Genomic DNA, 22,374 nt, shown 5'->3' on the forward strand with positions numbered 1-22,374 from the left:
CGCCATCTAATTAAGAGCATCAACAGCAGCAAATGGTATGACAATTCTATTATCAGAAAATGGCGATTGTGATATACAAATACTGAATTTTCTTTCATATCGTCTGAATAATAGGCTTTGTTTGACATCAGTGTAAGCAAAAAGGGTGCTGAGGGAGATACCTCCTCTCCTCCTGGTGACTCTAATACCAAAATTTTATTATATCTGATTTAAAATGTCTTTGGCGAGAGCCCACAGGGCGACGCCGTCATTGAATGCAGCGAGATTGACCAGCTAGTCAAGTACTCTAGTTGATAATCATGCTGTGCACAAAAATTTGTTTTACAGGAAATGCTTTCTGTACTACATGTACCACCTTTGCTGATCTCTTTCAGGATCACTTTTGACGCAGACAATCACAGCGCTGAGTACACAAGTAAACAAAATGTCGCTTCCTTCTGATTTATACCTATACACGGCAAGCATCTATATGCAGTATTTCGTATATCATAAAGGTTGTCCGCGAACGGCGTGTTTTGAAAATAAACATGCAATAGTGTCATGTCAGCCATCAAGCAAGCGCATTGCCTCGTAGAAAACTCACAAGAATTTACTACAGTCATGATGGGACATGTGATGATGGTCTTGATACCATTATGATAGTAGATTCTGTATTTTAAGGAGCAAGTAGTAGTGCATAATTATATAAAGTCCATACATACCGCGTTGTCCAACTGGATATTCCCTTCTTTTTCACACTCTTTACCTTTCTCCTAGTATCCATGATGCAAAAAAAGTGGGCAACCATGCTCCAGATGGTTTTCCTGTTTGTCATACAGTGGCTCAGTATTACCGTCATTATATTGAATGCGCTTGCCCTAAACGCAGCCAACAACTCGAATCAAGGATTGATCATAGCGGCAGAATCTGGGCCTCAGGAATACACACTTTTAATCATAGGGGCTATTTCATTGTTGTCTTCTTCCTTACTCTTGATCATGTATCTTCATATATTTCTTCGTCTGCTGGGCAATCGACCGCTTAATCTGTCAAAGAGATTGCTGGCATTTGAAATTGTGCTCACCTTGGTTGTCATTGCTCTCTGGTCCACAGCCTCAGGAGTTATTTTTGCCCGTTTTAATGGTACCTATACTCATACCATAGGAATTTTAGATGATTTTGACACGCCCAATGTAGAGTTTTCGTCTTGCAAAAGACTAAATGTGTCGACCTTGACCACTGACGTCAGTTTTGATCTATACGCTAGTAGCAGATTAAGCTCAAAAGCATGTGGTTTGGCTAATGCAATGATCATAGTAGGTAAATTATCATCAGCAAATCATTATCATTAACAATTGCGCACATGCAGCATAGCTGTGTGGGCACCATCAAACCTGTACATTTGTTGATTTAAACGTGCATATAGCATCTGTATAATTGACTAACACTTGCATAGGGTTTATCACCATCATTGCGTGGCTCGCGACGTTGGTTGCATCCATCTACGCTCTTTCGGAAGTAAACAGCTTTGCTCTTGGTGATTTATTCATCATGCAGGCTCCAGTTCATCCATACCAAGATGCCAAAGTGCAAGTTATCCGTAAAGATTACAAGTACAGCGACCCTGTGAAAAACGTGCAGTCAATCACTACGGCCGCATGTACGAAAAATGGAGCATTTGTGACGACAGCAGAGCCTGAAAAAGTAATCATTGCAAACGAGGGAGAGACAAGAAAGCTGCATTATACGCAACAGCAGCACAAGCAGCCACAGCAGCAAAAGCAGGGAGAAAGAGGATTCAGGAAAAGCGTTGTCGTAGCTGATAATCTGCAACATCATCAACCTCATGAATTAAAACCTGTTAACTCCATCAAAAGCTGGAATTTTGATTTCTCTTTTGAGCCCGTTCAAATCGATCTGATGCTTCCGTCTACATCAGAACTTATTGGCACTAAAAAGAAAAAGAGCAATAGCACTAATCCTTATCGCTACCCTTAATTCCCTGTAAAATTTAATAAAGTAGCCTAATATCTGATACAGCTTTCATGTGGCTATTTCGCTGGCAAAAACGCTCTTTCTGAAAATCGGATAGTAATCGTAAAGCATGATCAAAACATCAAAAAAGACTCACCGTAGTAGAAAATCCTGTAATTGGCAACTTGATGTGCAACCTGGATGGCGGACTGATGTATGCGCACAGTAGTCTCTATTGCTTGTCATTTGCTCCATGTTCTACTCTCACATCAGCGTATTTCTTGTGAGTAATGATGTTCATTTCCATGATAAATGCTCTGCAGACAAGAGCGATAGCAGGTATGGATCCTATTGTGGCACTGTTGATAAACAAAGCCGAATATCCATTGTTTTTTGCCTCGTTTTAAGGGGTCACATGGGTTATAAACAAACCATGTAGCTTATAAATACATGCAACAAAAGGATCTCCTTCTTTTTCCAGTTTTAATACATACTTTATTGACAGTAGCAAGAATGAGTAGCTTTGGAAGATGGTTCAATTTACCCAAGAAAAGAAGCAATTCTACACCTACAAGACAAGTGCTTTCTGAATTCCTCAATAGATCAGCCACTGAATCCTTCTTACCACCACAACATCAACAATATTCGTACCATTATGTCTCGTCTGCGTCTGCGGCAGCTACAGGTTACTCCTCGCTACCGGCAACATCGAGTACTGCAAAGCCATTAAGCGCAGTTAGTGCTGCTCAGAGTGCTCCTTTACTTATCACATCATCATTCTATGATCTCGCCTATCCATTCGAACCATGCGATAGTCCTGAAGATGAAACTTCTCCAGAAGTAGTAATGGGAGGGACAGAAGACAGGTTTTCCAATTCAAGACCTGCAACACCGCCATCTACCACAACTGATGTAAAGCCGCAGCAAACTCAGGAACTAAATTCCAACCACAAAAACAAACAACAACAAATGATATACAACATACAAGTGCCACCATCCCCTCAACCATTGCCCAATACTGCGCACTACTACATGCCAATTCAAAGAGACTATAAACAAGATGACACACTCAATTATTACCCACGAGAAACGACTCAACCTCTCACGTGGCATAGCAAATCTTCTCCAAAAAAGATTCCACTTAATAAAGGTGGTCATCCATCTATCAAACGACGACCGACCCCTTTTGCGGATCAAAAATCTGGTTTCCATAGTTACGACGATGGTGATGAGGATAAAGATGAACCCGTGTTTGAAAAGACACAATATGAAGGTTTGTCTACTTACTGATTTGGCGCTTGCGAGAAAAGTCTAAATATTGGATAGGCATAAAGGGTTCTTTGACTAGTGCCATGGACGATCATCAGATCAACTACACTGCTCCCGGGAAAACATTTAATAGCGATGCTTATGATGCGGAAGTCCGGAAGCTCAGGTCAGAGATCAAGAGAATGGAAAAGAAGCATAAAAAGCACGAAAGACACATATTGGATGCTCAGCAGCAATTGGAGTACCTGATGATATCTCGCTCTTATGACTCTTCATTTTTGAGTAGGAGTAGTGCTCCACAATACACGCACAATGAACAATGGGAGCCACCACCATCATCTAAGGCGGATACTCATCATTATTATTCTCAAAGCTTCAATGAACAACAGTATCGACCCAGCTACTGGTATCCAGCCTATGATACTGATTACTACTATAATGTGTACACGCCCAACAACTCTTATCCAACAAACACTGCGTCATTCCGCCATGTATCATCATTGAATGAATCAAACGAGCCCTATGACTATGCCCACGTACCTCAAAAGTCCAATGAAGCAATTCTTAGTGCATCCCACTGCTTTGATATGAATGACAGCAACAACCATTATTTTTATGGTTATCAAACACCTTCGTATGCATCTAGCAATGCGACGGATGATAAAAGCTATTATTACCAGCTTCAGCAGCGACAACAGCAACTGCCATCTTACGGTCGTTATCGTGGATATACTCCACCAGGTAGCAGAGAAAGTAAAAAGAGATGGACTCAATAAATCCAAGCAATAAAATATATGAAATTAACTTGTCCTGCTCTGTTTAAAAGAATTTAGCACATAGCGTTTATTCCAAAACCACACATGGCAAAGTAATTAGCATTACATGACGCAACGTCCTCCATTTACTTTGATCGAGACGATGCATTGACTCAAACACAACATTTGAACCGAGTTTGGACCCTTTCTCGATACATGGTTGATCCAGAGCTTGCGTTTTACCTGCAAATTACGGCCAATATAGCTGCTGAACACATGCAGCTTCATTTTCACGTAATGAAAAAGCTCATTGATACGCAGAGTAGCTCAAGTATCCATCGAATGTTACACTGTTTGATTCGTTCTTGCATTTGAAATTACTGAAAGAGATGAACAATCAAACCTTAAATGGGCACAAGAGATGGATGGGTTTAGCACAAAAATAGATTGTATACATACAGGGGATTACTTAATTCTATCATTTCTGTTCTCCACAGCCAATCGGAAGGTGCTATTCAGTGATAAAACTGGTTATTCAAATGCGACACAAAGAGTCCAAACTCGATTTTTTTTTTCACCCTAATGCCTATAGACAAAGCCATGAAAGATAGTAGCGCCATCCACGAGAAGCGAATGGGTAACGTCTGTATGAATAATGTAGTCAATTGAGAGAAAAACAGTTGTCTTTTGATAGGTTTAGATGTGTAGCAATGTATCATGATCTACGATTGGTTGGTTGCTCAATTCCCTGAAATCTGCTATATAAATTAAACTTGATACTAGTACTTTAAAACCTCTTTTCTTCTCTTGTACTTCACTTTTCTCTCCCCCTTTTTGTATTATATAATAAAAAAGATCTCTTTGTTTTTTTTTTACATTATGGCCTTGCAATATGATCTTGTTCAATATCCTACATCTGACACTATAAAAATTGTCACCTATTTACTAGAACGCATCACCAAAACGAATGATAGAATACAGCCATCTTCACGACATGCCACTCCATACGCTTGCTTTTACGCACGAGCCATACCCAATATTGATATTCAATCCTACCTTGCGCGTATCCTCAAGTACTGTCCTTGTGCTAATGAATGCTTCCTCAGTCTGCTGGTCTACTTTGATCGCATGTCTCGCAATTCATCTGGTCTCAGAATCGATTCATACAATATACACAGATTGATCATTACAGGTATCATGGTAGCCAGCAAGTTCTTTTCTGATGTATTCTATACGAATGCCAGATATGCCAAGGTAAATTGTGTACAGCTGAGTACACTGCTCAAATGCTAAAGCAGTGGTATCACATAGGTCGGCGGTTTACCTGTTGCTGAGCTCAACACTCTGGAGCTACAATTTCTCAAATTAAACAACTTTAAACTGAATGTGCAAGTGGAGGAACTTCAGCAATATGGAGATCAATTACTTTTGCACTGGATCAGAGAACATCAGATAAAGAGAAACAGCGAGAATTGCTACAAAAAACAAGAGTTCAAACCCATGATTCGCTATACGACTAGCCATACTAATTGCTCATCTAATCTAATCCTATCAACAGAACAGCAAATGACTGAAAAGTACGATTCTACTACTAAATGTTAAATACACCTTGTACATATACATACACACACTATATACATATATATTCACTTTCAATTCAACCAATCCAATACGCACATGTACACAAAGCATCCAGCAACCCATCAAAAGATATTACTACTATTATCACTATTATTATCACTATTAAAATATACCAAAAATTTCTTTATATACATATACATCGTGTCATCCTTTGGACTGCAATGAAATATTTTTTCGATTGTCATGCAAGGGGTCGAATCTTCCAGCATATAATTATAAGTTTTTTTTTTTTTTTTTTCTTTAAATGGTCTAAATATCTAAAAAGTGATGCTAAGTTGCCTAAATTAGATGTAAACTATCACAAATAGAGTAATCTAACAATGTGCTCTCCTTTTATTCGATAGACATTTGATAGGAAGAACCACCAAAGAATCGACAATGAAACAGGGAGATACAGTACGCTTTGAACCAATACTCCTTAATATTGCACTTATGCTTAAATTGACAACAAACATCTGCTAGTGTTCTCACTATGAGAGGAAGTAAGGGGGAGTAAAAAGAGAGGGCATTCATATGCTTTGTGCTACATGGACGGTAATGAGCCATTAAGCTATATTACATACCCACGCTTTTAGGCAGATTCAGGAACGTATGTATCCTATAGAATCTGACAGTTACCTAACAGAGTTTTCTTATCTCTTTGTGTCTGGCTATGTGTCACTATGGACCTGAGAAGTCCTTTTCCTACCATGGGAAATGCATGAATTATGCACGGAAGCAATGTCCGTGCAAAAAACACTAAATGTACGTAATTCCCTGTGTTGAATTTGCTCCCATACCATTGCAATGTCTAAACATTTGTCTATCCTCATTCCCAAAATACATTAATTCGAGCGAGTCTTGTGCTTATCTGATACAATTACTTTTTATTCGTGCTTAGACATAAAAATTAGACTCATCTTCTGGTGTAGTAAGTGCGCTATCCATAGTAGCATATGATGCAAGATCTTGCTGACTCGTATCAGGTGACAACGAAGGGGCCTTTCTCTTGAATCCACTGTTGATGATAACCGATGATTCTGGTGGAACGATAACAGTAATCGCAGCCGTCGTTTGACCATTCTGAGTGATGGCTTTAGCTGTTTCAACCACATGCTGCCTCTTGTTAGCGGCAGCGGTTCTCTCAAAAAAGACATCCGGACTTGTACATGTACCAAGTGCACGACGCATCTGCTTTGGAATGATGCTCAAGCCAATTTGATAGGATGCATTCATCCAGCCAAACCCCTCGCGAGGAACATACTTGAAGTCTACACCCACATTACCGTATTCCACTTGCACCTTATGCGTCAAACTCACAACGTCATACTTTTCAGGCACAACACCATTAAAATCAACAAATGATTTGGTGATGCTACAAACAGATGAGTCTCTTGTTGTAAACATATACAAAAAGTATCATACTTACATATACAACCAGCGATAGACTAGCCTCTGTTGGATATCAGTCATACCATAGTTCTCAAACCCACGCCAGGCGAGAATTTGATGAGGACTCCAGCCGAAAGGGAAATCCCATTGGCGATTGGGGCGATCCAAGCTGATGACACCTCTTGATTCCACTGTGCCAGATACGAGACCACCCATTACTTCAAACTTGGGAAGCGCCTGACGAGCCATTTTCTCAGCTTGTTCCTGACTGGCACACTGAGCCCACATGGCCCAGAAGGTTGTCACTGTTTCGTATGTGCTCTGTTGTTCTGTTTTGGTGTCATAGTCAAAATACATGCCATGCTCCTCATTCCACAGGTAGTGATCAATGCGGTTTCTTCTCAATTGAGCACGGTTTCTCCACACAGAGGCTTCTTGCGCGACGCCATCATAGTCGACAAGGTCACCGCCCAAATAGTCTGTCATCATGTCTGCAATGTCTGTTTCATACTTGTACAAGAGTGCATTCAGATCAATGGTAGCGAGATTAGCACATCGTCCCTCATAGCGGTAGGTGGTGTCATGGCCTGATTCACGAACAGCTCGGTCATGCAAAAAGTACTCGTCCAGTTCGGGTTCCTTAATAGCACCGTTGTTGTAGGCTTCCATGTAGTCACTGATGCTCAGGCTGGCTTTTATGGCATAGGGTTGAATGACATGGTCAAAATGAGAAGCCTCTGTTTCAGGCGGAATGCCTTTGCCATCGGGTCGGAAACGTGATAACTGTGTTTTGGGGTCCAAACGAGGTTCAGCCATCCACACCGTGTGGTACTCCTTCATGGCAGCTTGTAACACAGAACGCAACCATGCTTTTTTGTCATTGTCGCACCCAGATAATCTTAAATAGACTTGTCGTGCCATGTCTGTCAAAAATGGGGGCTGTGATCTGGTCAGATAGTAGGAGCGATTGGCGTTCAAGATTTTCCCGTAGTGCTTGATTTCGTAAGCAAAGTTCTCAACCATACCTTGCGCCAAATCCACGCGATGATCAATCAATAAGCCCAATGCTTCAAAGTAGGAATCCCAGCCGTACATTTCGTTGAATCGACCTCCAGGCACAACAAACGGAACACCGCTAAAAGTAGCTTCACCAGTATCCAGGTCCTTTACCTTCTTGAGAGCCAACGCCAGAATACCAGGCTTGCTGTTGATGCTCTGGACGTACTCTGGCGTGATGTCCTGAGGCAGTCTCTCCACTTCCAGGCCTAGATGTTTCTTGGTGTTGGCAACATTTTGATAGTAGTCGAATACTTCATCCTCGTCAAAAGGAATATAGATGCGAGGGCTATGGTTGGCAGATCTATTTTTAGGATCTAAACAGATGCGTTCCAGCCCTTCGGCATCAATACGACGAGTGAGTCCATCCCAAAAGTTATGTCGGATCATGCGAGACAGTCGGTCAACGGGATTCTCATTGAGACGAGCTTCATCCAGTACAATATGCTTGCGGCCATAGTCTTCAGCAAGCGCCAATTCTTGCAACAGATTGGATAGCATGTATGTGCCACGGATCTCAATCTTGCGGTAACCACCCGAGTCAGCGCTGCCCACGAGAAGCGATTTTGGACCCAAATCATTGACGGTAATCTGAAAATCGCCATCCGTATCCTCTTGCTCAACCAAGATTCTTTGTGTCTCCTTGACATCAAGCAAAAATTTCCGTGCCTTGTTCTTGTCATCTATAAGAGAATCGTCAATACGGTTTGTTGTCCGTTTAGATTGTGCCAAATTACCATGCGATGCTCTGCGCTTTCTTTGAAAGGGCATGTCATTACTGTTCGTGGAATGCTTGGGTATTTCATGGCGCCCCTGAAAAAAGCGAGTTAGCACAAGTTAGGGCGATTACAATCAAAGCACTTACAGAAAGAGTGCGCAATCGGTTGATGTTGCTGCCGGCATTGATTCCAGTGGTGTAGTATGTTTGTGCGGGAGCATGCACATCAATGTCATTGTTGTCTGTCAGGGAATCTGAGGCTAGCATGGCAATCAGAGAAAGAGGGGGGGGGGGAAAGGAAAAAAGTAAAATAAGAGAAGAAAGACAGAGAGAGAAACGGGTGAAGTTAGATCTTTATAAGAGAGTTGCATGCAACTGGGAATGGTTGAAAAACGACGTTTAGCATGTTGAATGGAATGGCCAAAAAGTAAAGAAACCAAATGTTACATGATGTTACATGTTACATGATTGGTTCTCTTTTTTTTTCAAATCAAAATCAGGAGTTTCCTGCTTATTCCAAGTGATGTACTTTCATTATTATTACATGTACCCCATAAAATAACTTTAAACTGGAGTAAATATAAACAAATATGATTCATCTTGCGGCAGTTTAGCAGTAAGAAGCTCCAGGATCACGTTGTATCCAGATAGCTATCCATTCAGTGATTTTTTAGGGGCATCTCGTCATACAACAATAGCTGCTCAAAGGATGTCATATCCTTGACATAAATTCATCAGGAGAAATATAATGTTCCCGTCCCAGTCTTGCACATTGGGTATCTGAACTTTATCTTTGCAAATGCAGGACAAGCATCCAAGTGGTAGATTTGACGTCAAAATATGCTGGAGAACATAAAACATTTATTTGTGCAATTAATTAATAAAGACTCTCGCTTGGAGGATTCGACAATATTCTGCCGTAGCGCAGTAAAAAGGAGGTGAAAAAAGCAGATGAAGTATTATTAAAATCCTCCTCTACTCAAGATTAGGATAGTGTGCAACAGAATGCTTATTTTGCGTCTTTATTCGTATTAGTTGGTTTATAACTATTATCTGGTAGCTGTCAGTGATCCCCTCTTTTTGTATATTTTTGGTAGGTTATTCAGTTGTTGATCTGGTTGATCAAGAATGGTAATTTATTTTATGGTTTGTGATTCCTGCGTGAAGAATAGCTCTTTATTGTTGACCATGTATCTTTCTCAGGTTTGTTTATGTTACAATTACTTTAGTATTCGTCATGTCATACTCAAGAGTGTTTTACCCTTGCTATCATCATGCTATTACTATTATTATATATGCGTATTTGTTGATGGTAGCATGGCTTGATTGAAATCCCATTTATTTTCGGTATTTTTTGTTGGGAATCTTGTCTAATATACTTCACTTAGTATACTTGGGGTATCGCTCTCCACCATTTTTTTCATACCCGAGTGAACATTGGTTAAGATACCGGGGAAGTAGCTAGCACCCAAGTGAAGTATTTCTTTAGGATGGCTGACCTCTGTAGGATGCATTGTTTATCCTTGTTTCATTCTTTGGGCTAGATTTTCTCCCACCTTCACATGGTTAACCCCATCAGTGTCCAAAATGCTGTTATTTTTTTTTGAGAAGCCAATATGAAGAAGAGCCATTTGAAGTGGACATTATCAGCATCGAAACCTGCCAGGACACTTGTGTATTATTAAATTTGGGCAGAAGCCATCATTGCATTTATAAAAGTTCCATTCAATAACCTGAAGCGATTGATGGGTTCGAATAGAATCATGAGCAATGCTTGAGTAAAGCGCTTTTTGGAAACAAGCACTACTTGCTTTATAAGAGCAGCAAGCGTTTTATTCAAGGAATAGATACACTAAATTCAGCAAATCTTTGCTCCATTCAGAAATGAAGAATGTGATTAAATGATCAGGAACTACTGCGCTAGTGTCGAAGATGTGGTGTTTCTGATAATTGCCGCTGCTGTGCTGAATTAGTGTGGTATATGACTTTCCAATAATATAATAAATATTAAAACATCCCTCAGATCAAACTATGTAATGGATACGAGGTCAAGCAACTGCATCTTATCTAATACATTTGAATAAAGAAGGACTTGTATTGTGTGTATTTGGACACCCTTTTATTACAAAGATAATATCATATTAAATGCTAGATCAATACGAAATCAACTAGTTGTAGACCTTTGCTGCTTCGAGCCCTCAGCCAATCAAATCGCTTGAAAACTCCGCTGACCTAAAAAAAATTGCGAGGGTTTCCCCCTGTTTTGATGTGCGGCAAAATTTTAAGCTCCGCTATATACAGTAATATAACTGTTACTATCATCAAATTTCCCCCAGGTGCTAGAGCATTCCTTACTACACCACCTAGCTTTAGATTTTGGCATTGAGACCCTTAATCATCACTGAAGTAAGTAGCGATAACCAAGTGGAGGCGGCCTATCTACCTCCTAGCCTCGGATAAAGTTTTGTTGAGCTTCATGGATAGGCACATCCACTCAACGTAATAAAGAGGTATGCTTCAAAGAAGCATAACAAAAGAAAGAAAAGGAAGAACATACTAGAGTACTATAGGAGTATAGTAGTATGTAGGCAAAAAAGGAGCACTCACACAAAAAAGTGAGTCAAAAGAAAAGCATAACCACAAATACAACATCAAAGATGTTCAGAACAGCTCGCTGTTGTTGCAACATGTTGTGCCAGAAGGGCTACAACTGTCTATAGAGATTAAGGTATTCTTGATGGGTAGATATGTCTGTGTTGCGCAACAACATGGACAAGCTATGATAATTGGAGTGCACCTCAGCTATCTAAATACTGAGGTTCACCAGATGTGATAAGCGTTGTACAAGATAAATTGCTACTTTGGCATTCAGAACTTAGTATAAATAGAATAACTCTTGTCTTCATCAATAAATCTTTAGTTTTTGTGTCTGATCTTATTCAAATAAGTCTTTTCTTGTTTTTATAATATCGAACATTTTTTATAAGCTACTGTAGGGGGAAAAACTGTCCTGTTCGTTCAAATAATCTTGACTTTTACCCAGTATATTGCCAAAACTCAGAAAACAAATCTACCCCATACTGCGTTCGATAGAACAGCCTATAGGGATTACAGCAACATAAAAACCTTATGGCTGGACTATATTCTAATCCCAGTATAACCAGCTAAAGTGAGACTTGGCAAAAATGTTAGGTGGGTAATTCTAGATGATATAAAATGGTTGATATCTTTACTTCCAATAGACGTATTGAAGAAATCTAAAGAACTACCCGCGGTATGCTCAGGATATTTAATATCCTAGGAGCACTCTAAAAGTATAAAAGAAGCTAGTTTCTTCATGTTTTTTCTTTATTTCTTTGCTTTCTTATTTTTTTCAAAACTTTCATTTTGCCTGCTCGTTTAACACAAGATTTGCGCAACGTTCTCCAATCTTTGCTCCAACGTGGTCTTTCGCTCTCAAAGATAAAAAATTTGTATCCAGGAGTGGGCAACTCTACTCTTACAAGGCTCAGAAAACTATATTATTGCCCTGACCCAGCTAGACCTCTTGGCGGAAGACCGAAAAAACTTGGTGCTAAAACTATGTCCCTAGTATCAAGAGGACTTCGATCAGGTGCTTTAGATAATCCCCGAGCAGCACAAGAAATTTTAAGATCGATGGGCCATGATATGTCAATTAATGGCATCCGCAAGTCATTGAGACGAAATGGACTTAAATCTCGTAGAAAAGTAAAGACCAATTTTGTTAGCAAGACAAACAAGCGGCTTCGACTGGCGTGGGCTAAAAAGCATAGGCATCTTACTATTGCTGATTGGCGTCGTTGGGTGTTTTCGGATGAAACAAGAATAAACCTTTGGGGCTCAGATGGTAATTCTTTTTACTGGACGAATGGTGGCCGAATCATGCAGTCGTATCAAGTCAAGTCTCAGTTGCAGGGAAATGACGGTGGGGTCATGTTCTGGAGTTGCATAACAGCGGAGGAGGGGCCTGGTTATGGTACTACCATTATTGAAGACGCAATAAACTCGGGCTTGTATGTCGATATTTCGAAGACATCACTGAACGACACTCTTGAGCATTTTGGGAAGACACCATCTGATGTGCGATTTCAACAAGACAGAGCAACACCGCATACATCGGGCATTACTAAACAATGGTTCACCGACAATGGGTTTAACCTAGACGAAATTATGGATTGGCCACCCCAAAGTCCCGATCTTAATCCCATTGAACATGTCTGGCATCTCCTAAAGCTTCGTCTTAATAAGTATCCTACTAGGCCCTCTACAAAAGAAGAATTAGAGCGGCGTATTAACATTCAGTGGTACAAAATAACAGAAAAAGAGTGCCAGAAATATATTGATAGTATGCCTGCCCGAATCAAGGCTGTCATCAAGAGCAAAAGTGGCTCAACTCACTATTAATGATTCTATAATAAAATGTACATTTTTCTATATTTATTTTTTAACCAATAAAATCATTGGATTTTAGTTTTTGAAAAAGTTATAATTATGTATAGATAGCACTACTTTCTCTCATTCAAACGATATATATTTCGACTTTGTATACAAGGAAATGACCAAAAGCTTGTGCAAAAAGACAAAATTTTAAACGAACGGGACAGTTTTTCCCCCTACAGTATATAAAACTTGAAAATTGTAGTAATAATAAAAAAAAATGGGGGTTTTTTCATTATGCTGTAACTACCACAAAGGCGTTTTTGTTGTGCATTCGCAGTGTTTCTCTTGGTTTGATTTTTATTCTACTGAAGTGATGTCTGACTAAAGACCATCACGAAAGAGAAGGTAAATGTTTAAAGCAGGATGTCTGCATGGCCATCCAAATGAAATAAATATTTTTGATCAACTTGCTTCTTTAGAAGATAGTGCTCACAATTCATGCTGATGTGCTGTCTGGTAGAAAACTAGCTGCTCTTCCCAGATGGATTTGTACAAATTTGAAAAGTGATGTAGTAGCAAAAGAGAAAGAAAGAGTCAACTCCAAATCATTTCGCAACCTCATCATCAAAGCAATAAAAAACAAAGCAATCCCTCCTATACCAAATTTCCCTGATGGGCGCCAGAATCATGGCATTATGGAGAACCGCTGCGTCTCAGCAACATCCACCTGATTCATGGTTGGAACTTCCTGGTTCACGGCAGAGTCAACACTCCTTCCTTGTAGACAAAGAGGTGGCCTCAGCGATCATAATGTAATCCTGCTGCTCGTATAAAATGCTTAAAAGTACATTGGCGCTTCTCACGTACTCTGGAAGATTCATTGTAGACAGTCTGAGGCTTTTCAAAACGAGCTACAACGAGCTACAACGAGCTACAACGAGCTACAACGAGCTACAACGAGCTACAACGATTTAAAACGAGCTACAATCCAAATACTTGTCAATTGTAGCTCATTAACTGGCAGCTATGCTATGCTCTGGAGTGTCTGTATTGCTACAGATTCTAGAGTGTGTTCAATTTATTTTGTGAATTGTCGTCGCTGCTCTACTGTAGCTTTGTTATCAAATGATGATCTGCAATTAACATATATCTAAATTTGAGAGAAGAGAGAATTACTCAATGTCCGTTGGCAGCTTGTTCTTGAGCGAGTTTGCTGGAAGCACTGTAATCAGTCCTTGCTCTTTATTTTCCATAATCTCGTACACCAGCTTTTGCTTCTGTAACTCCATTTCCAAATAGCACAGGATCTCGAAAATTTTGGGCCATCGATTTCTTTCGCCATAAATGGTAGGCACCTGAGCAGATCGGATTTCTTTGTATTCATACTTGCCGTCGACTAGGAAGCGAACTTCAGACAGGATGACGGTGGAATTGACGCTCTGGATTCCATAGACTTTGGTATTGATAAAGCTTTGCACGTCAGAATTGAGGTGGTGGCTTGCGATTCGCTTCATCATGCTGATTAACGTGCTAATCTGCTTGGTAGCGTCGTCAATAACCTTGTCACTAGATGCATTTGATAATCCAAATGATCCCTCCAATGCCACTCTTTCGAATCCCCAATGATCGTAGCCCATTCCGTCGACAAGCTTATCCTCGTCAATTGATAGCAGCGTTGGGATTTCACACCAATTCATTTGTAAGAGACCCGTCTGATTTGAAAAAGTTTCAAAGATAGGCACAATATAACGTACCCAAAACGTTCGTTCGTAATCCCTTTTGCTGGTCGAGGAAGGCGGTAAAGCAGACGTGCATGTGTCTACAAAACGAGTAAACATGAACTTGGCGGCGCGAATCAATTTAAGCTCCTGTGGTGCTGCGTTGTTGGTGCTGCACTACGGCCGAAATTAGAAGTTCATGAGCTCCTTGACAAGATCAAATGAGCCTAAGCAGCTCATTTGAGCTGGTGAAAGAGATCATTCGAGCTTTTACTTAATTGAGTAATTTATGAATGTATGTATATTCTCATGAAATTGAAGGTATAAACTAACGCATTCATCACAAACAGTTAAATTTGATTCTGAAATGAAAAGGTGCAAAATTGATCGAGATATAGCGATTTGAAATTAGCGCATAGAATACTGGAAAGCTCCCAAGCTTGTTTATGAGATCAAATGAGCAGCCACTGTTCCAGAATTATTAAAAACCATGAGTGCCGTCTTTTTATTCCTGATGGGATCGCAAAATGTGGTTATTGAAAGCGAATCCGTCGTAAGTGTCTCCTTGTGGATGGAAAATGACCATTTCAATGCGCAATATAATAGATGGTTTTGCAGTACGTATGTAGTACATTGGTTCATTATTGGATCGTTTATTTATAATACATAAAAGGTAAGCTAATAAAGCTTTATAATCTACAAATTTGCTGTATTTTACAGATGTCCTTAACATCTTCCCCTCCTGGCGTGATTACTGAAAACTGGTTATCGTTGTTCAGGCGCTGAACCAAGCAAAATTGGTTGCAGATTCAAAATCTACAGATTGTAAACGACATAAATACTAGCGAATTTGAATACCCACTCTCCATCTTATAATTTGTATTGAAGTGAAGAGTTTAAGTAGAAGTTTCAAGCCATGCGAAAGCAGCTTAGTACGCTCTAAGGAAAAATTTACCCTTCCTACATGGCTTGCCATAAAAAATGGGCATATTATTAAGTTAACTTCTATATAATAGTATGAATGATTGCCATAGTTTCATTAAAACATGGGTTCGTAATGACTCGCTTGCTGTAGAGCATAAATTGTATGCGTTTGCAGAGACATTTTCGTTTATTTTTTCGTCTTTTCTACCACAATACGATGTCTGTGCAGTATCTTCCCCAAGGTAAGTCTTATATCGATGGAGTACATGAACATCCGCGGCAAATGATGGCAGCTTGCTCACGCATTACAGAAGCCTTCTTCTATATTGGAAATACCATGCTGTTGTCTGAGGTATTGCTGGCTAAACATGGACATCTGGATGGTTTTTGCATGCTGTAGAAGTAAGTACATTGTCAAATGATCCCTTCAACGCTAACGTACACTTTCATGTCTCAGGTAATACAGCGTTTGTTGGACAATGTATACCTATCCGAGGTCGCTGCTTTTTACAAGCATCTTAGAATGGTTTTGCAATGATCTGACTCTTTCATATCATACTTACTGGCCGTACTTACCGCATCTTGTTCTACTGCTGTACTTCTCATGCCAAGACGGTTCTTTTCCCACTTCAATGTCAAAGTCAAGCGGCGCGATTGAGCGACTAACGCGGTGGTTGTCTTGCACTTATAGTATGGCATTAGGCCTTTATTGAACAATTGTTTTTTAATAATAAAATTGATTTTATTGAATGTCTCTTATACACACACAATAATGGCAAATAACAAGCTTCTAAATAAACGCTCGCATGATCTCCAACATAAGCTCAAAGGAGCTCCCAGCTCGTGAGCTGGATAAATTTTAACTCCATACTAAATGAGCCAGTAAACTTTCAGCTCATCTGAGCTTGGCTAAAAGCTCAGATGAGCTCCTGGTTTCGGCCGTAGTATTTTGCATTCCAGAAATAACACTTACAGAATCTTCTTGACACTACCAAATGTGGGAGACCTGTTGGCTTTGATGCGCGACATGAGGAGAACAAATGTGAACAATGATCCAAGTGGCCTACTCAAAAGACGTCAGTAACGCAATGGAATAATGAATAAAGAAGGGTACTTCCTGCATAGAACGAAATATTTCTTGAAGGATAATTTGCTTTGTTTCCTTACAGGCTGTGATTCACCAAACTTTACGCTTTATAAAAAAGCAACCGCCAGTTAGTAACATCAACTGAAAGATGCTTAGGTGGAATCACATTACAAACCAGGTTGGCGTCAAAGAACTATAGCTCAAACGTCAATGCTATGAGAACAAAGACATGCGGTACTAACGAGCAGTACGATAACCGACCAATGTCAACTGGAATGGCTTTACATCAAGTAAGAGAAAAGAGAGGATGGAGGTAACCACGAAGCCTTTTGCGTTTGTAACCATTCAGTAAGAACCACAGGAGCGAGGAAGGAATCATTAGCCATGACATTAGAGTTGTTATATTTTGCAGACCATGGAAACAAACTGAAAAGAAAAGTTCGGTTTCTCTGATCTGCTATAAATTCGAAAATTGGTCAGAAGCGATTTTGACAACTATAGTTTGATCCTTAAAAATCAGTGAATGTACAACCACAAATGTCCTGTGGTATCCAGACATATCAAGATGTATCCAGATATGTTTAGATGTAACCAGATGTAGCCAGATGTATCGCTCATCCATTGCTGGGTTCAAGATTGATATGCGTTTTCTGTATGACACTGATGAGCAGGAGTATGATATTGGCGCTGGCGAGGCTGCCAAGGCTTACCAAGAAGCCAAGTTGGTGGATGACCTGAGCAAATTGATTAGAGAATCAAAGGATGTGCTAGATGGATTGATGAATATTGTCTTGGATGATCACACGGCCAACAAGCTCGAGTCATGGTTTCTCCAAATGTGCGCCAATAATTTGTGAAAATAGTGTATATTGGTCCCTTTACATTTTCCTCGCTTAATTATTTGACAACTAATGTAGCCACTGAAAAGCCCTCTATGCGTTCAGCAATCCCTCAAAGTGAGCATATAATGGCCCTGATAAGAAGTCTTTAGTATCAGCATAAAGCGTGAAAAAGCAACCCCCCCTTTTTGCTGAAATGCGCAGCACAAGTTCAATATTATCGACTTATTTCAAATATCCTTCTGCTTCTGAACAACAGCTCTATCAATCTAAAATCTGATTACATCATCGCTTTAATCGCAACATTTAGCTAAAGGAACATGCTACTTTAAAAGCTCTAGGATCAATATTTCAATATCTCAATTTGGGATGGTGTAGGCAATGAAGGTCTCGAGATCGAAAATCGTTCTGTACGCTTGATACCTGACATGAAATACGAAATATCATAATGCAAAGTCTTTATTTAGGGGTTAACTGAATAATGGCAGACACTGGAACTACCTCTACATCACGAGCACGAGCCTTTACGCTCAAGTTTCTATCTCCAGTGACTAAACAAACAGGCACAGCCTTCTCAGCAGACTTTTCTTGGGCATTTTGCTGCTGTTGTGCTATCCACCATAAACAGGTAGAGAGGATCAAATCGTCCAAATTCTTGTCGCTTTCCCCAAAAACAAATTGCTCAGATCGAATAGATATATCATTCATAAAGTTGTTGTGAGATGTTTGTATACGAAGAGATGTGCTTTGTTTTGGTTTTGCGGCTAATGTGGTTTGCAAAAGTTCAATGCCTTGTTGAGCCATTACACCCAATCGATGCGTATTGGTTCGAAGACCGTCCAATTCAGTGACGACTAGATTGATAGAATGAAAATCAACACCAACATAAATGATATCAACTGTATATGATGCTTACCAACAAGAGGAACAATGATAGACCATTTTTGACATTTGAACAACTTTTTGACCAAATCGAGATGTCCAATGAAACAGTTGGTATCAAACACCAAGATGGTTTTACCTGGAATAATGCATTCTCTCAAGTAGTTCAGGCGGGCTTCTCTTTCCTTGACACGGGCAGGCAGACGACGATAGCCAAATCTTTCTTCAGCTTCGCTAGAAACAACGATGGATTGCAGTTGCTCTCGACGTTTCTTGAGTTGAGTCATGAGATCATCGCCTTCGTTTTGCTCATCGAAATCAGTCTCGCTGGACAGTAATACATCATCGTCCATCTCTGCAATCGTCGTAGCGCCAATAAGCGAGGCTTCATCTTGAATATCATCATACAAGTCATCCGTGTTATGTTCCAGCTTCTGAGATTGGTTTGTCGCTTCATTGGCCAGTGCCACAGCTCGCTCTTCTACACTCTTGGAGATGGTGAAAATCTCCTCCACAGGGTCATAGTACAAGATGTCATCCAAGTGCTATCAATAATCATGTTTAGCCACCTTAACGTGACTCAGTCGTATAACGAGATTGCTTACCTTGACCAACGTGAAGCCATAGTCTAAAATTTTTAGCTTGCGTCGAGAAATGGTGTTGGCATCCGAATGTTCAGACTTGAATGACTTGTTATCCGACTCCAGCTTCAAGAATCTTCCGTGAATCTCATCAACCCATCCCAATCCTCTCAAAAGGCTTTCTTCAGGCAAGTCTGGTTCATTTCCTAAGATTGCCAATATCTTTTTGGTAAATGCATACTCCAAATCTGAGGATTTAGCTCTGGATGTCTTGTCTGTTGTTTGACTGTCTGCAAGTTCCTCTTCGTCGTCCAATAAATGTTTGTTCACCATGTCGTATTTCTCCTCAGTTGGTAGTTCGGATAGCAATTTGTTTAAGAATTGGAGTAGCAATGGCCAGAATGCAGGTGATACCTTGGAAGTGCGATTCTCATTAGCAGCAGTCAATCGTTTGCCTTGCGGAAAGATGAAATCATAGCCAATATCGCCTACGATTGTTTCCCATAAGGACACCTGGTCTTTGGATCTTATGCAAACACCATTCAATACCATCCAGTGAAGGAGTATCTCAATATAGACAAGCCAGGCAAAAGCATCGGTATCGGCATCGTTGGTTTGCTCGTGTTTGCCGGATGCACTCTTGTGAATTCTTGTTCCATTGTTGTCGAGCACAGGTCCAAACAAAAACTCTTCATTTTCAGTGAAATTGAGCACCACATGAGGCAATGCAGGTAATCGAGGTACTGATGGGCTTGGTAACAGAGGATCCAGATAGCGACGAAGTAACTCCACTGCGATTTGGCACGTTAAATCCACCTCATGCGAGAATAATACACTATCACCAATTTCTTCAGCCAGGGTTTGATACACTTGTTCATTGCTGGTTTCAAGACTGAATCGTTTGGCAGAATTGGTTGAAAGCAGTTTGGTAAATTTGGAATTGGCAAAATCGTACGTGTAAAGAGATGAGAGACATACAATCACAGTTTCAAGCCAAAACAGATGAGATTCCGAAAGCTTCTTGGGGTCATGCAACGCTGGCTTCGAGGCTTGCGTGTCGAGAACAATAGGCTGATCAAACCCGTCCTGCTTTGGTTGCGTATGATTGATTTCAAACAAACTTTCAAAGAAAGCACCCTTGATCCTAGGGAATTCGTCCAAGCCAATCTTGGTGAACAGCATGCCATGGAGTCGAACAAACAACGCAGGAATGGTGATACTTTTGTCAATTTCCATATTCATCCTTGGGCCCTTGGATCGTCTTGATTTTGATCTCAAGCCACTGGTATTTTTGCTTGACTCGATATTTTTCTGCACCCAACGACGATTGCCTTCAAACAGAGCAAGCATACTCTCTCTTGCATTCAAAAAGCCATTGCGGCGGACCATCAAACTGCGAGTACTAAAGTAGAGCTTGTGGAAATCCTGGCCTTGTGTGTGAAAGTGTGGTGGTTGTTGCAGTAGCAAGGAGAGGTTAAAGTACAAGTTTCCCTTGGCAGGCATCAACCATGTTCCAATCGAGTAAAACTTCCAGGCTTCTTTAAATGCTTCTTCTTTAGTCCATGTTGTGATAGGCTCTTGAGCTGCTTCATCTTGCTCTAGTAGCTCAGAGAAGTCTTCTTTTTCAGGTGTGTATGCCCAACGATATCTAGCAATATCCCCTCTCAAAGAAATGCATGTGTACCATTTGTATTTCCGAGTACGTCGCCATAGGTTCAAATATGTGTCCATATTCTTATTCGAATCATCGTCCACTCTTTTCAAAAACAAGGATAATTTCAGGTAGAAATCGTCAGCTAATTCAAGATAATGTAGAAATAAAGTCGACATCATTCTTGCTTGCTTCAGGTGTAGTCTGTTCTCATTCAGTTTTGTTTCTTCAGGCTTGGGCTTCTCCACCTTGATAAATGTCATGCCGCCACCTTCATGGATCACAGGTATTTCAGTAACATTGCTATCACTGCCGTCGTCGTCTTCAAATAGCATGGCTTCTAATTCGCTTTGCGCCTTACTAGAAGCTTCGACTGAATTTGGCGTAGCTGCGGCCGCATTGAGAGCTGCAATGTCACTTGCTGATTTTCGCAAAGCTCTTCTGAATTGATCTACCAAGCTATATACGGCACGCTTCCAGCATAAACTCTCTAATCCCTTCTTTTCAGCGTATTCCAGATCACAGGTTAAAATCTCCAGGTATTTCTCGCCTAATGATAGATGCAGACTGATCTTTTCTTTCCAAATGTTCTCAACATCCACAATATCCTGTTCCACTATCACTGATTGTTCCTGTACATCCACTTTTCGGTCTCCTCTAGACAAATCTCTGCGGCGGTCATGCGAAACAACTTGCTGTGTAATCTGGTTGTTTTCATTAAAACATGGTAAAGAGCGAGATGTAATGGAGACTTGTTCGAGCTTGGCTTCGATCGATTTCAACGACGAGATCAGCGCCTTCAGTTTTTTCTTCTTGGCTTCGTTTGCTGGATCCTCCTCAGGCATAGATGCATCTTTGCTACCTTGTTTCGAATGATTGGCTGCATCTTTCTTGCAATCGACATCCGGCTGATGTTTCTTACTGACTATTGACTTGTTGGTAGCTGGAATTGATCTTCTTGTGTTTGGTTTTTCGGGTTTCTGAGGGCTATTGGGTTGTGTCAGAGATGGTCCGTCTGCACTCCACAAACGTCTTCCGGCTGGAGGAGGTGGTCTTCTAGATGGCACCTCCAAGTCACTGTCTGATACCTCTCTTCTTATGGAGTTTGCAGGCGACATTGCTACTGAATGTTGCCCAGAATGCACATGTCTTTCAGTGATCTCAGGTTCACTTTCGCTTTTCGGTTGCTGTTGCTTGTTGAAAGCTATTGGATTATCTGAACGAGGATCAAATAACTGTCTTGCAGAATTGCTGTTGGTAGTAGTTGAATCTCTCGGAACGAGCAATCTTCGTTCAAAATCGGTATCTTTTCTTCTTGGATTACTCCCTTTTCTTCTGCTCATATTATCTCGCAATACAAAGTCGTTATTTTATGCTATCAAAAGTAACGAGTTAGCAAGATTTGTTCAACATCAAATGAGGCTTTATCAGATTACTTTTTCATAAATTCCATTAGTGATAAGGCGAGAGGTTAACAAGGCAAACACTGCAGAAGATAATGTGAAGAAGGTTCAAAAGTGAAAGAAAG

General features: G+C 40.3%; 8 protein-coding genes across 8 annotated transcripts; 5 read left to right on the forward strand and 3 right to left on the reverse strand.

The window, feature by feature from the left end:
- Nucleotides 1–977: 977 nt before the first annotated feature.
- GIR2 lies at nucleotides 978–1,977 on the forward strand (the record flags this gene model as incomplete). Its single annotated transcript, XM_064822893.1, has 2 exons — nucleotides 978–1,299; nucleotides 1,436–1,977. 2 exons carry the CDS (start codon nucleotides 978–980, stop codon nucleotides 1,975–1,977), a joined length of 864 nt encoding a protein of 287 aa, XP_064679493.1.
- A 489-nt stretch (nucleotides 1,978–2,466) lies between these two features.
- Nucleotides 2,467–3,998, forward strand: ATC70_003536 (uncharacterized protein; the record flags this gene model as incomplete). The annotated part of the gene is made up of 2 exons (XM_064822894.1): nucleotides 2,467–3,226; nucleotides 3,280–3,998. The coding sequence occupies 2 exons, from the start codon at nucleotides 2,467–2,469 to the stop codon at nucleotides 3,996–3,998; spliced, it is 1,479 nt and encodes a 492-aa protein (XP_064679494.1).
- An 858-nt stretch (nucleotides 3,999–4,856) lies between these two features.
- On the forward strand, nucleotides 4,857–5,579 carry ATC70_003537 (uncharacterized protein; the record flags this gene model as incomplete). Its single annotated transcript, XM_064822895.1, has 2 exons — nucleotides 4,857–5,231; nucleotides 5,289–5,579. The coding sequence occupies 2 exons, from the start codon at nucleotides 4,857–4,859 to the stop codon at nucleotides 5,577–5,579; spliced, it is 666 nt and encodes a 221-aa protein (XP_064679495.1).
- A 915-nt stretch (nucleotides 5,580–6,494) lies between these two features.
- On the reverse strand, nucleotides 6,495–9,030 carry ATC70_003538 (uncharacterized protein; the record flags this gene model as incomplete). Its single annotated transcript, XM_064822896.1, has 4 exons — nucleotides 6,495–6,972; nucleotides 7,027–8,728; nucleotides 8,783–8,858; nucleotides 8,911–9,030. The coding sequence occupies 4 exons, from the start codon at nucleotides 9,028–9,030 to the stop codon at nucleotides 6,495–6,497; spliced, it is 2,376 nt and encodes a 791-aa protein (XP_064679496.1).
- Nucleotides 9,031–12,345: 3,315 nt separating this feature from the next.
- Nucleotides 12,346–13,188, forward strand: ATC70_003539 (uncharacterized protein; the record flags this gene model as incomplete). The annotated part of the gene is made up of 1 exon (XM_064822897.1): nucleotides 12,346–13,188. One exon carries the CDS (start codon nucleotides 12,346–12,348, stop codon nucleotides 13,186–13,188), a length of 843 nt encoding a protein of 280 aa, XP_064679497.1.
- A 1,148-nt stretch (nucleotides 13,189–14,336) lies between these two features.
- On the reverse strand, nucleotides 14,337–15,002 carry MMT2_1 (mitochondrial metal transporter; the record flags this gene model as incomplete). The annotated part of the gene is made up of 1 exon (XM_064822898.1): nucleotides 14,337–15,002. The coding sequence occupies one exon, from the start codon at nucleotides 15,000–15,002 to the stop codon at nucleotides 14,337–14,339; it is 666 nt and encodes a 221-aa protein (XP_064679498.1).
- A 2,496-nt stretch (nucleotides 15,003–17,498) lies between these two features.
- Nucleotides 17,499–17,750, forward strand: ATC70_003541 (uncharacterized protein; the record flags this gene model as incomplete). Its single annotated transcript, XM_064822899.1, has 1 exon — nucleotides 17,499–17,750. One exon carries the CDS (start codon nucleotides 17,499–17,501, stop codon nucleotides 17,748–17,750), a length of 252 nt encoding a protein of 83 aa, XP_064679499.1.
- A 441-nt stretch (nucleotides 17,751–18,191) lies between these two features.
- ATC70_003542 (uncharacterized protein) lies at nucleotides 18,192–22,189 on the reverse strand (the record flags this gene model as incomplete). The annotated part of the gene is made up of 3 exons (XM_064822900.1): nucleotides 18,192–18,586; nucleotides 18,649–19,159; nucleotides 19,220–22,189. The coding sequence occupies 3 exons, from the start codon at nucleotides 22,187–22,189 to the stop codon at nucleotides 18,192–18,194; spliced, it is 3,876 nt and encodes a 1,291-aa protein (XP_064679500.1).
- Nucleotides 22,190–22,374: the final 185 nt, after the last annotated feature.

The sequence above is a fragment of the Mucor velutinosus genome (assembly GCF_035048745.1).
Source record: "Mucor velutinosus strain NIH1002 chromosome Unknown tig00000165, whole genome shotgun sequence".
NCBI lineage: Eukaryota > Fungi > Mucoromycota > Mucoromycetes > Mucorales > Mucoraceae > Mucor > Mucor velutinosus.